This window comes from Delphinus delphis, chromosome 1, assembly GCF_949987515.2.
Source record: "Delphinus delphis chromosome 1, mDelDel1.2, whole genome shotgun sequence".
Classification (NCBI taxonomy): domain Eukaryota; kingdom Metazoa; phylum Chordata; class Mammalia; order Artiodactyla; family Delphinidae; genus Delphinus; species Delphinus delphis.
Genome location: NC_082683.1, coordinates 99621527 through 99635360, shown reverse-complemented (window position 1 = coordinate 99635360; position 13834 = coordinate 99621527). Strand labels below are relative to the sequence as shown.

Here is a 13834-nt window from a genome sequence, read left to right as displayed (position 1 = left end):
TATGTCAATCCCAGTCTCCCAATTTATCCCTCCCCCAACTTCCCCTTTGGTGACCATAAATTTGTTTTCTACATCTGTGATTCTGTATTTTGTGAATAAGTTGATTTGCACCATTTTTTAGATTCCATGTATAAGCAATATCATATGATATTTGTCTCAAAAAGGGATGTTGACTTAGGACTTTTAATTGATGAATTATTTTTTTTTGCTTTGTTGTATACTCTTTTCATAGATAGACACCAAGATCCTTCTTCTTCCCTGCCACCTCCACTGCCAGAAAGAACCTTAGAGTCCTTCCTTGTTGCTGATGAAGATTGTAAGTGGCAGTGCTTTCTCTCAAAAAAGTTATAAAAATGAGACCATTAAAGGTTAACAATAAAGTAGGATCTAAATGGAAAAGGTACAAAGAATGATTAAATAACATAAAAATAATACATTTAAAAATCCCATAATGCATTGCAAAATGCATAAAATAATGCATAAAAATAATGCATAAAAAAGTCAAGCAAAGAATTACTGAATATATACCTGTATACAATCTGAAGGCTTAAGAAGCTATGCAACAAAACACGTTTTTTTTTAGGTATGCAGACTCAACCTATAGAGACTTATTCTACTAGCTGTCCTAACACCATGGAAAATTCAACATCTTCAAAACAGACATTGAAGACTCCTGGAAAATGTTTCACAAGGAGTAAGGTAAAGAAGATAAGAGTTTATGGAAATATGCCAGAGGCTTTCCATTACTGAAAGTGTCCCTACCCCTGCCACTCCAACCCCAGGCCACCAGCATTAAGATGAAAAATTAGACTAAATATTTTCATTGATATTCACTGTTGGTCTCACAACGATCAAAATTAATGGAGGGAAACCAAAAATTTAAAATAACCCAACAACTTAAAGCAGACCCAATAAAACTATCAACTTTTTTTCCCTGAAACTAGACAAATTGATTCCAAAGTTCATATGGGGTGAAAAAAGAGCAAGAATAGTCAGTAAACCGAAAAAAAAAAAAAAAAGTAAAAGCAATGAAAGAAGGGTAGCTTTATCAGATATTAAAACATCGTAAAGCCTCAATAATTAAAATGGTATGATATTGGTGTATGAAAAGAAACACATACCAACAGAGCAGAAGGAAAACTTCAGAAATAGATCCAAAAATGTATAGGAATTTAGTATATGATGAAGGGAACCTTTCAAGTCAGGGAATAAAGATGGATGTTTTAATCACTGTTGTTGGTTCAACTGGATAACAACCTAGAGGGATAAAAAGGTAGGATCCATACCTCACAGCTATACCAGGATATATTCTAGTTGGATAAAAGATTTAAATGCTAAAAAACAAAAAACCAACACATCGAAGTACTAAAAAAACCTGGAAAGATTACTTTACAACCTGGGAGTGGGAATGAGCTTTATAACTATGATTCAAAATCCAGAAGCCATAAGAAGGGAGATTTATAAACTTAACTAAATAAAACAGAAAATTTCTGCATGGTAAAACAACAACAAAAAAATCAGCTTAAAAATCAAAAGACAAAGAACAAATTGGAGAAAAAAATATCTGCAACTGGCATCATAGTCAAAGGACTATATTTCTTTAATATTATATATTTCTTTAGCAATTCATAGAAAATAATAACCCTAAATGTGAGCAAAAATACATGATCTGATAATTCAAAGTAAATGTGCATGATCTGACTTTTAAACATTTGATATGTTCAACCTCACTCATAATAAAAGAAATACGAATTAAAACCAGTCACATACTGTGTTTCATGTTTCAGAAGGGCAAATTCCAAAGTCTGACTACATTCTCTGTTAGGCAGGCTATGGGAAAATAAGCACACACTTGCAATCTTGGTGGTAATGTAAGTGGTATAACTTCTATGGAGGACAATTTAGCAATACCTATCAAAATTACCAATGCATATATCTTTTGACCCAACAATTCCACATTTAGGAATTTATCCCACAAATATGCTTGCTCATACGTGAAATGAAATGTATACCAGGTTATTCATTATACCATTATTTATAAGGGTAGACAATTGGGAACGTAAATGTTAATCATTAGGGGAACTGATTAAATAAATCATAAATAATGGTATATGCATACAATGGAATTCTATGCAGCTGAAAAAAGAATGAGGACTCTCTCAATATACTTTTATATATTTTATTAAATTTTGCTTAAAAGGGTGAAAATATGATCTATATTTATATTATATATTCATAAGTAACTTTGAAAGGATACATAAAAACTAACAACAATGGTTACCTGCAGGGGGAGGGTCAGAAACTAGGTAGATGGAGAACAAAGATGGGAGCATTTTTACTAGGATATTTTGAATTATAAATAATCTATATTTAAAAACTAAATAAAAATTTTCAAAAAAATTTATTAAATACCTATTATATAGAAGATTACATTTCTAAGTATTAGGAAAATAGAAATGTCATAAAGGACATCTAAATGTCCTTGAGAAGAGTACAGTTGATCTACTAGAATGCCTATATACGAAACAACGTGAAAATTATCAAAAAGTAAAATACTATGGAACAAACTGAAAACATACACCCTGAGGAAATGTGAAGAAAAGAAGAAATCTGGGTAGATTCCTAGAAGAGGTTAAGTTAGAGACTTCACCATAAAGGAGGCAGAAGACATGGGTTTGCTGAAAGAGGGAGAAGAAAGTAGCATGGTTAACAGTATGAAGTGAACCTCAGTAAACTGAGTGCAGAAAATGACTGGCAAAATTTTTTGGCCTGAATGGGAACGGCAATGTATCACAGCTATCTTCAGAAGCCATTGTGGGTCCTGGAATGGTCGCCTAGTAAAGAAGACAAGTAGGAACTCCATCTTCCCCCTGACACAACAATAGCACTACTTCTAAATAAATAGTGTGATTCTTATATGGGTGGAAAATGTAGCAAGATAAGATCAAGTGGAGACTTTGCACTGAATTAAAAAATGGCAAGATAGAAAAATAATTTTGTACATTTGATATCCATTTTTAAAGAAATTAATCCTTTTGACTGAAATCTATATTTCTAGTTGATTAAAGTATTTTGGATTTCACAGGGAAAAAACTCACTTTTTCCTTTTCTTCATTTTGTAGAGTTTGAAAATTTTGCGAAACATGAAAAAGAGTAAGTTTCTTTTACTTATTTTTGGAATACACATTCCACTTTCAATATTATGTAATTTTTCCTTATATAACCACTCTGAAAAAATGAACAATATTATTCCTAAACAGAACCTTGTTACAGTCCTACGTATCAGAACAATCACCCCTAGGCCTTGTACTCTGCTAGGTTCCACAATGCTAATACTAGGTAGGGAGTAAGGGGAAAGAAAGTTTGACTGATACACAGGAATAATAGTATGACGTTTGGCATTTTCTACCCATGCTAAGATGCTGTCATACAAGTGTGTTATTTGAAATTCCCAGCAGTCTAACCTCAGATGTACTTTCTTTGAAAGTAGTCATAGCAAAGCATATTGTGAAACAAATGTGTTGATTTAATAAAATAAGCAAAGTATTGACACATTTCCATTTTTACCAAGTATTATTAGCAATAAAAGTTTGTTGCTTACTGTTTTTCCTATATTGTAATGAAAACAAAACCCAGACTCCTGAAACTGTGGGAAACTGATTATCTTAGAAATCCTATTTATAACTACAAAGTATATAAAACATGGTGGTATATTTTTTACAAATTTGATCCATTGGGTTAGTCATCAAGGACCAAACAGCTATTTGGTACTATACTGGTATTGTAGGGAGAAACAAAGAGCACTGAGAAAACTTGATTTAAGGTATAGTCTAAGTAAGAAGGTTTATAGCTGAATCTTACTCTTTTCACTCTATCTCCCTTTCCATAAACTTGTGCTAGTCTGCTTTCATTGCCACCACACCTGATCTCTGAAGTGAACTGATTTCTTACTTATGATGGGCTAAAGCATGACTGGAAAATATACTCTTTCCTCTAAAGTCAGTCAAAAGAGAATTTAAACACTGCAAGAAGAAATTATAGTATATAACATAAGAAATAAAACAGTTAAAAGCAAAGAAATGAGTGACTTGAATAGCTAGCCAAAGATTGATTTGATCAGCTTAGCTTATGAAACACCCAGTTTTCTTTTTTTTTTTCCAAATTATTTATTTATTTTTGGCTGCGTTGGGTCTTTGTTGCTGCATATGGGCTTTCTCTAGTTGCGGCGAGCAGGGGCTACTCTTGGTTGCCGTGCTCAGGCTTCTCCTTGTGGTGGCTTCTCTTGTTGCGAGAACAGGCTTTAGGTGCGTGGGCTTCAGTAGTTGTGGCGCACGGGCTTAGTTGCTCCTCAGCATGTGGGATCTTCCCGGACCAGGGATGGAACCCGTGTCCCCTGCATTGGCAGGCGGATTCTTAACCACTGCTCCACCAGGGAAGTCCCTACAGTTTTCTTTCTCTAAAACAAAAGCAGAAAACAAACCCAAAAAAGTTTCTTTCTCTAGCTCCAACTCTGTATTGGGGATATCAAACAAAGATACAGAAACTTCAGGAAGATTTAGGTTGGCATAGATGTGAGATATGGTATGACTGTCTGAGACTCTGAGACTTATTTCTAATTTCTATTTCTCAGTTGCCTTCACCCTCTGGTCTTCTGTCCTTAAATTAAGAACAAAATCTGGCCCCCAAAGTTGATCCTGAAGCTTTAGACTTATCTGCCTTTACTTGCATGTGTTCTCTTCCCCTTCTAGATGGTCCATGCCTCCTGGGTTCTATATGTTCTCCCTTTAGCCTGGATGCCTTACTGATCCTACTTTTAACGAAATTAGGATTCTTCACCTGTTGTTTTAAGTTAGCATCTAAGCCTGGTGTCAGGCTCTTTCATTCATTCATTCATTCAATGAATATGTGTTGAGTGCCTCCTATGTGCCAGGCATTCTGCAAGGCAGTGGGCATGTGATGGTGAACAGAACAGTGTGAATTTGGTGTGTTGTAGGCACTCAAAGGAAGCCATCATAGCTGCAGGGTATTAAGAGGAGAAAGGAGTAAGGTGTGTCCAAAAGATGGTAGAGATGAGAGGTAGTTAGATCCTTATGGGTCATGTTAATGATCCAATGGGAAGTCACAGAAGAGTTTTAGACAGAGATGTTATATGATCTGTCTTTTGAAAAGATCATTCTGGCTGTTGGTGACAAGAGTTGAAGCTGTCAGCTATGACACCTGATGCCTACTTTTGGTGGGAAACTTTAGCTGCTAGGAAATCCTTCATTTGCAAGTGACAGAAAACCCAACTTTAGCTTAAGCAGAAAAGGGGAATTTATCAGCTTATGACCAAGAGTTCAAATGATGGAATTAAAGATGTAAAGTCTCATTCCATATCTCCTAACTTTGTTTCACTCTGTTAGCTCACTCATAGGCAGGCTTTTACCATGTGATTTCAGGTTTATGATGAAAAAAATGAGCTCTTTCCTGGTTGCTCAAGCAACAGCCTGACTGATGACTAGTGTTGATTGGGCCTGATTGTCTTGGCTAAACCTAAACCAATTATTGCCAGTATATTTAATGCTTGGATTAAGAAGATAGTGTCATACCTAACATTCGACAATTGTTACATGTGGACGCTGACCAATAAGGAATGAGGTCAGACCTAAACAACTGGTGTGACCATGGCAAAGTACCAACTGACAGCCCTAGTCACAGGTCAGCTCCTTCATCTAAGTGTTGAATGAGCTCCACGAGAAGTATGGCCATTGAACATTGGAGAGGGGTGGTTTCTTAAAGGAAAATTCAAGTTCTATTATCAGAAGAAGGAATTAATGCTGAGCAGACAGGATAAAAGTATCTATGACAAGCTAGATGCAGAATAGTAGTTCACTATACATATATGCAAAATCTTTGTCTCCAGTTATAAAAAACCAGTATTCCCTTTTGGGACAATTGTTTTCTTTCTGAAGGATGTATATACCTCTTAGCTCATGTGCAGTATAGAGATGATTGCTATCTCCTGAACTTTCTCACCTTCACCCACTTGTTTTCCATGTCTCTATCATCAGTGGTTAGCCCAATGCTTGCCACATAGTAGGTATTCAATAAATATATATTTTAACTGAATCTGATTGAAATTCATGATTTACTCTAGTGATTCATACTCAAGTAGCTCCAGGAAGGGGGAGGTCTTTCTAGAATCTTAGTATTAGGTATGTGTGTACAAACATAGATGCAGTCCTCACACTACATTCTGAAAATGATGAGAACAAAAAAAAGGTGAATATTTAGTAATTTCTCCCCAATTATGTACTGCTTCTTAGAAAGTTTATACAAGCCTGAAATTATCCTTTATTGCTGCTAGACAGTGCTTGTGCAAACTATGGACCATGTTTTCAATGGATTGTTTTCAGAATTGGGCGGATAACGATACGTGAATATATTAAGGTGCTGGGAAGAGAAATATATTTTTAAGTCTGCCTATAGGTAGCTAAAATAGCAAAACAAAGCAACATAACAGTGCTTTTGGGGAGATTCTGGGCCTAACTAGAATCATCCATAATGGGAAAAAAGTAGGCTGGAAAGTGAAGAAAGATATTCCAGGCATAGAGGATGGAGGAAGAACTATCACAGACTTGCCACGGTTGAGCTAATGTGGAGAATAAATTATTTAAAAGTGTACTTAAGAGCGATCAGAGTGCAAAGTAAGATGCAGTTGAAAGCCAAAAATGTAAATCCCAGAGAAAGCTGATTCACAATAAAATGGATTGTATTCCTGAATCCTTTGGTGATTCTCTCTAGTCTTGGGTTTATTATACAATCTGTTTGCAAAGAAAAGAAAACTTAAAAAAAATATGCACAAAAAAATGAGAAAATTATAGTGTCAACCCATTTGTAAACATCTATATTTTGTTACATTTGATAGTGATATGTTTATCTGGAAGTATTAATTAATTTGGAGGGAATGTGTAATCTCAACAATTATGTGGTCTGAGTCTGTATCCATTCTTTCCCTTACATTTTTTTCTTTTGATTCTAGGTATCTGTAATTCTTCCCCATCAAACAATCCTGCAGACTCTGTTCGGTCAAATAACTCCAGCTCCTTTTTGAATTTTGGTATGTGTGTTACTTCCCAGAGTTAAAAAAATATTTATCTTAATTATTCATTTACAGTATAAGAGATACAACTTTAATATGATTTAAGTTTGCATGTATAAGTCCTTATGTGTATATTCTTTTTCATGCCATTTATCTTTTTATTTTTGACCTCAGCTAACTCTTACATCTTACATAGGCCTGAATTGCCTAGCATATATGGAAAATAAAACTAGGTACCAAATGATCATGTTGGCATGTAGTAAATGAATGTGAAAGCCAAATGAAGAAATTCTGAAATGCCATAATACTCTAGTTCATATCTAAGCAAAGTTATAAAAAATATACAAGTGTGCTGAAAAGAACAGAAGATGCTGCTATCTAATCTTGTGTAACTCATGCAACATTAGGCTCTGAAGCACAATTCTGACAGTTTAAAGGAACTGTTTGCCCAATTGCTCTTTAGTATAAGCTATAAATTTAAAATAATTTTATATTAAGCATTCTATTATTCTATATAACATAAATTCATGATACTATTTAAGGTAGTATTATGTATACTATAATTTTTGTAAGGAGTATAGCAAATAATGTAGGATATTACTACTAAAAATTATTATTAACCAAAAAGCAGACCCCCTGAAAAGGTCTGGGGGACCTCCAGTGGTCCCAGGGACCACATCCTGAGAACAGTTGCTCTATGGTATTGTCCTTATCTGAATGATCAGAATTGTTGCTGCCACGTTCAGATTGCAGGTGGCAAGAAGATGAGAGAAAAATGTGGAAGAGGTGTGGCCTCCTTTTCTGGTCTTAAGGCACTGGCCTGGAAGAGGCAACATTATGCCGGCTCACATTCCCTTGAAAAGAACTTATACATGTGCTATATCCAAACTGTAAAAGACACTGGGAAATGCAATAATGCTGGGCAGACAGTTTCCCATATACTATTCTATTCCTGAAGAAGAAGCAAGGAAAAATTTTAGTGGACAGGTAGCAATCTCTGCCACAATTGGGGTTATGGTTCCTATCTCACCATGGCAAAGTATTCAACTAGACTCTCTGGATCTGTTTCTTGGGCTTTAAAATTTTACTTGGATTACATTAACTCTAAGGTTTAAAATGTTATAATTAGAAAAAAGTTATTCTTATGAAATCATTTAGTTAAAAAGTTCATGTAGAATATTATATAACCTATGAAAAAAGCACCAAACTTCACCTAGAACACAAATGTTCCTTGCTTCCTTCTTTTCTCTCAGTCAGAGACACCACTTGAATAACTCATGGCCCATCTAACTTTACAACAGTCTGTGATATAATACGAGGATAAAATATTGTACAGCTGCCTCCATGTTGTTTCTTCTCAAAGTTGAATATTTTATCTACTTAAAAAGCAGCACCTAATTTTTTCATTGGTTCTCTTTTATAAAAGAGGCATTATAAGGGTATTTTACTCAAAAAGTACTTAAATGTGAATGAAAAAATTTTGTGGTTTATAAACATTTTTATTTTTATTTTTCCTGAATTGTCCTACATGCAAAAAAGGTAGCTCACTACTGTTCTAAACTATTGAGTATTGATCAGTGAAAAACACTGAGTGTAGCTATTCCTCAAATTTCAGATACCTAGTACTTATGTGTTATGTTCTTACTTCTATTCTCAGCCCACTTCGGTTACAATCAAGCTATCTGGACTGAATGGATAATTTTGTGACTATTGTGTGAAACTATTGAACCTGGAATATATTTCCTTCTATCTTCTTATTTACAACTCAGAGGAGTGAAATGTGCAGGAACTAGGCTGTGTGCCCCCTCCCCCTAATTTTTTTTTTTTTTACCACCACTATTAATAAATTTTAGAGGATTTCTTGTTTTTATCTTCTTTTCATTCCCTCTTCCCTAATCTCCTTGTCTTCCAGTTCTGGCATAGTTTTTGGTGTTTCAGATTTAGGCAGTACTTGAGTAGTTACTATGTGCCAGGCATTGAGCTGGGTGCTTTAACAAATATCTGATCATTTTCATCAGTTCTATAAGGTATATAATTCCCACAATTTTATAAGATGATGAAATTAATCATCTTTGAGTTTTCCATTCTCTGTTTTCCCTTTGTATTTTGATTCTTTCATTGCTCAATTTGAGCCCTTAAAGTTGCTAAGTGTAAGAGTACCTTGAAAATATAGCGCTATCAAAGAAAAGTCATATGCTGCTGAAGTGATTAAGAACCTACGTCATCAACCTGCATATATTCTGAAGGCATCCAGAAATAGCCTTCATTGGTTATGCAAAATTTCCTCATCCTCCTTCTGTGTGTGTGTGGGGGGCGGGCCTGGAGGGGAGTGTTTGAGGAGAGAGAGAAATAAAAATAATTAACCACTTAGTTTTATTATTAGTTTTTCAGGATTGTTTAATAATTTATTTTTTCTAATCTTTTCAAACGTAATCTCTGAGTAAATTGAGGGCTTTCTGGGTCAAAGTAGAAGTACAACTGAATTTAATACAATAATTTTCTAAAGCAATAGCGCTTATTTTTCTGAAATTTAAATTCCCCAGTTTTGTTTTTCTGACAAATGGGTGGTGGGTGAAAAGACATAGATAAAGGATATTATTAAACAACCCACCCCAACAATCAGCTTCAAAAATGGGCAAAGGAGTTGAATAGATATTTTTCCAGAGAAGGTATATAAATGGTCAACAGGTATATGAAAGGATGCTTGACATCAGTAATCATAAGGGAAATGCAAACCAAACCCACGAGATATCACATCATACCTATTAGAATGGCCATTATCAAAAAGACAAGAGACAAGTGTTGGTGAGGCTATGGAGAAAGGGGAGCCTTATGTACTGTGGTGGAAATGTAAATTGGTACAATCACTATGGAAAATGGTCTGGAAGTTCCTCAAAAAATTAAAGATAGAACTACCATATGATCCAGCAATCCCACTTCCAAATATATATCTGAAGGAAATGAAATTATCTCAGAAGAGATATTTGCACCCCATGTTCATTTCAACATTATTTACAATAGCCAATTCATGGAAACAACCTATGGATCCACTGACAGATGAATGGATAGAAAAGATGTGAGAGATATATGTATACGGTTGACTCTTGAACAACACATGGGGTTAGCGGTGCAACCCCCTGCACAGTGAAAAATCCTCGTAGAGTCGTACCAGTCCTAAAGGGGATTGGTCCCAGGACCCCCGTGGATACTAAAATTGAAGGATGCTCAAGTCCTTTACATAAAATGTCTTAGTATTTGCATATAACCTACCTACATCTTCCTGTTTACTCTAAATCATCTCTAGATTACTTATAATACCCAGTATAATGTAAATGCTATTTAAATAGTTGCTGATGTGTGGCAAATTCAAGTTTTGTTTTTTGGAACTTTTTGTAAATTTTTTTTCAAATATTTTTGATCCACTGTTGGTCCAATCCACAGATGTGGAATCTGTGGATGCAGAATCTGAGGATAGGGAGGGCTGACTCTATATATACATACATTACTATCCGAATTATTATGTATATGACTGTGTGTGTGTGTGTGTGTGTGTATATATATATATATATATATATATATATGAATATTATTCATTCACAAAAAAGAAGAAAATCCTGTCTTTTGTGACAACATGGATGTACCTTGGGGGAACTACCCTAAGTGAAATAAATCAGACAGAGAAAGACAAATACTATATGTTCTCACTTACATGTGGAATCTAAAGAAGTTTAGCTCATAGAAATACAGAGTAGAATGGTGGTTGCCAGGGGCTGGGAGGTGGGGGAAATGGGGAAATGTTGGTCAAAGGGTACAAACTTCCAGTTATAAGATGAATAAATTCTGGAGATCTAATGTACAGCATGGCAACTGTAATTAACAGTACTGTATTATATACTTGAAAGCTGTTAAAAGTAAAATCTTATATTGAAAAGAAAAATCTTAAAAAATCACCACACACATTAGTAGACAATTATGTGAGGGGATGTAGGTGTTAACTAACCTTAATGTGGTAATCATTTCACAATATATACATGTATCAAATCACCATGCTGTATACCTTAAACTTACATGTCACATGTAAACAAACATATGTCAATAATATTTCGATAAACCTGGGAAAAAAGAATACTATATGCTGAATTACCAAAGGCTATTACAATCATCTAATTATTACTATTATTAAATTTGTAAGTGTTCTACAAATTTAAAATGTTATTAGTATTCTATTGTTATCATTTAAGCACTAACATAATTACTAGAATGCTTTTACAAAAAAATTACTAAATGGATCAAAGATGCTGTGAAAAAAAATCCATGTATTTGCATATATTATAATACACTCTAAAATCCAAATGTTCGTTTCTGTATAAGAAATCTTTCTTTTTTCATTCAATTTTATTTTTGTTCCCAGGTTTTGCAAATCGTTTTTCAAAACCCAAAGGACCAAGGAACCCACCATCAACTTGGAATATTTAACACAACTTTGGAAAATCAGCTGCAAGTGAATCTGCAAATGAAACTATTAGAATACTGCTAGCTAGAATAAGTGCTGTATATTCATAATATCTACCATGAAGATACGGTAATGTGTTAATAGCATTTAAAAGCAATATGCAAATAAATGTCAGAAGTTTTACATTTTCATCTCATTTACACTGGGTTGGAAAGCACAAATAGGAGTTTGTCATTTAAGCTATGTATAGAGAATGCTGTATGAGAAAGTTTTACAATGGACTTATTTTTCATTTTTGGAAGTTATTTTTAGTCTACTTTACTTTCCTACATAAATATAAACTTTAAAAGATTTGTAAAACTTGGATCTCAATTAAATGTCTATATTGTCAGAAGTTACCATAAAAAATGTTTTGAAAAATCTTACCTTGTGGTTACAGTACAAAATTATTGCTTGTGACAATGATTATTCCCTGGGAATTATTTTTGCCTAAACGGAGATACATCTTTCCAAGTGTTGTGGGAAACAAGAGTAGTAAGAAAAAGAAGTTATATTTAAAGAGAATACAATATATATGTAATGACAGGGCTTCCCTGGTGGTGCAGTGGTTGAGAGTCCGCCTGCCGATGCAAGGGACATGGGTTTGTGCCCCCGTCCAGGAAGATCCCACATGCCGCGGAGCGGCTGGGCCCTTGAGCCATGGCCGCTGAGCCTGCGCGTCCGGAGCCTGTGCTCCACAACGGGAGAGGCCCCAGCAGTGAGAGGCCCGCGTACCGCCAAAAAAAAATAAAAATAAAAATAAAATAATAAATATATGTAATGACAGTAATCAGTTTTTCGTTTGGATATACCAAATAACAAGATATTCAAGCACATTCTTGACAAGCTTTAGCCAATATTATTCATTTACCAAATCTAGAAGAATAATCAACAAAGTAGCTATCTTTTGGTGGCATTTTTTTTTATTTCAAAGGTCCTATATAAACATGTACAATTTATATCCAACTAACTAAAGGCACTACTAGTTAAAATTTTTTTTCTATATGAATATGGATCTGCCTTATCTTAAAGTTGATCTTTCAAATCTAATTTTATGTAACAAGTTAGTGGGTAATTATTACAAAGGATTCCTCTGACTTATCCTAATGACTTCACTTAAGAGTTCATAACTTTCTAAAAAATGAAATACTTAAGCAGCATTTGTTCTTCAATATTTTTCATTAGGAATCCCAATGAAGGCACACACTGGATGAAATATTACCTGTTTATTGTAGTGTAATGTACACAAGAGGTGCTCAATAAACTTTTTGGTTTTTAAACTAACTTTATAGTGTTCATCGAGCTGAGTACTTTTCCAGGTACTAGTGTCATCAAACCACAGAGATTTTATCTGAGTACTTCATTGTAAACAATTATTTCCAAATATCTTTATCAAGGCGGTAAAATGTAAAGTGACGATCAAATTGTAAATAAATTTCTGGGCGGAAACCTTGGTGAGTAGTGACGATTTCTGGAGTGTTCTCTGGTAGACAAGCTTCTCAAATTTATGCAATCGTATACATACGATTTGAAAAAAATCTTATTAAGAAATTTCAAAACATGTTTTTCCATCTAGAATTTTCCCGTAATTGTAGGGAAGGATTCAAAATAATGGATGAACTCTATACATTTCCAGGCACTAGAGGGGATGTGGCTCGACGGCGAGGTGGGCGGCGCTCACCAGGCTCCCAGGCAGTTCTTGCACCTGCCTTGTCGCGCCTATACTTGTAACCATGGCAATCAGTGGCCAGGAAGAGGTTCAGAAATGTCTGATTTGCAGCTCCGTTCGATTTTAAAGCAAAATCGCCCTCATTTGACATATTACCAAGTTCCTTTTTCCTCTGCATCTCATCGTTTGTCCAGGGGTAAAAGGCCGGGGATTCTTGTACCTCACAAAGGTTATGAGAGGAATAGGAAATTGAAAAGTAACTATGGAGACCAACTCCTCCGTGTAAAATGACGAAGGGGCACACGGAGACGATAATGGGAACGCGCCGACAGACTGAAAGCCATTAACATTGTTTCGGCCGTTAAGGCGGTTGGCGGCAACTCTCCGCCCAGCGGCGGTTGCGTCGCAGCCCGAAGCGTGACTCGGCGCACGCTCCCTTTCGGCTCCTCTGCTCACCGAGCCAGCGACGCGGCGGGGGCACGGAGAACTACCGCTCCCGTGAGGCTCTGCGCGGCCCAGAGTGCTTTACAATAGAGCTCGGTTGGAGGGCCCTGCGGAGAAGCTCCGGTAAGTACTGCTTCCGGCCATATTC

The 13834-nt window shown here is 35.4% G+C and overlaps 1 protein-coding gene across 1 annotated transcript in view; it reads left to right on the top strand.

Annotated features, from left to right (window-relative positions):
- Positions 1–11652, top strand: part of PTPN22 (protein tyrosine phosphatase non-receptor type 22) — a 49823-nt gene extending 38171 nt beyond the window's left edge. The window contains exons 17-21 of the mRNA XM_060006930.1: positions 233–316; positions 584–699; positions 3123–3153; positions 7022–7099; positions 11493–11652. Of these exons, the coding sequence (XP_059862913.1) occupies positions 233–316; positions 584–699; positions 3123–3153; positions 7022–7099; positions 11493–11557 (374 nt within the window). The 3' untranslated portion in view covers positions 11558–11652. The remainder of the gene's footprint in view (positions 1–232; positions 317–583; positions 700–3122; positions 3154–7021; positions 7100–11492) is intronic.
- The last annotated feature ends 2182 nt before the right edge of the window (positions 11653–13834 follow it).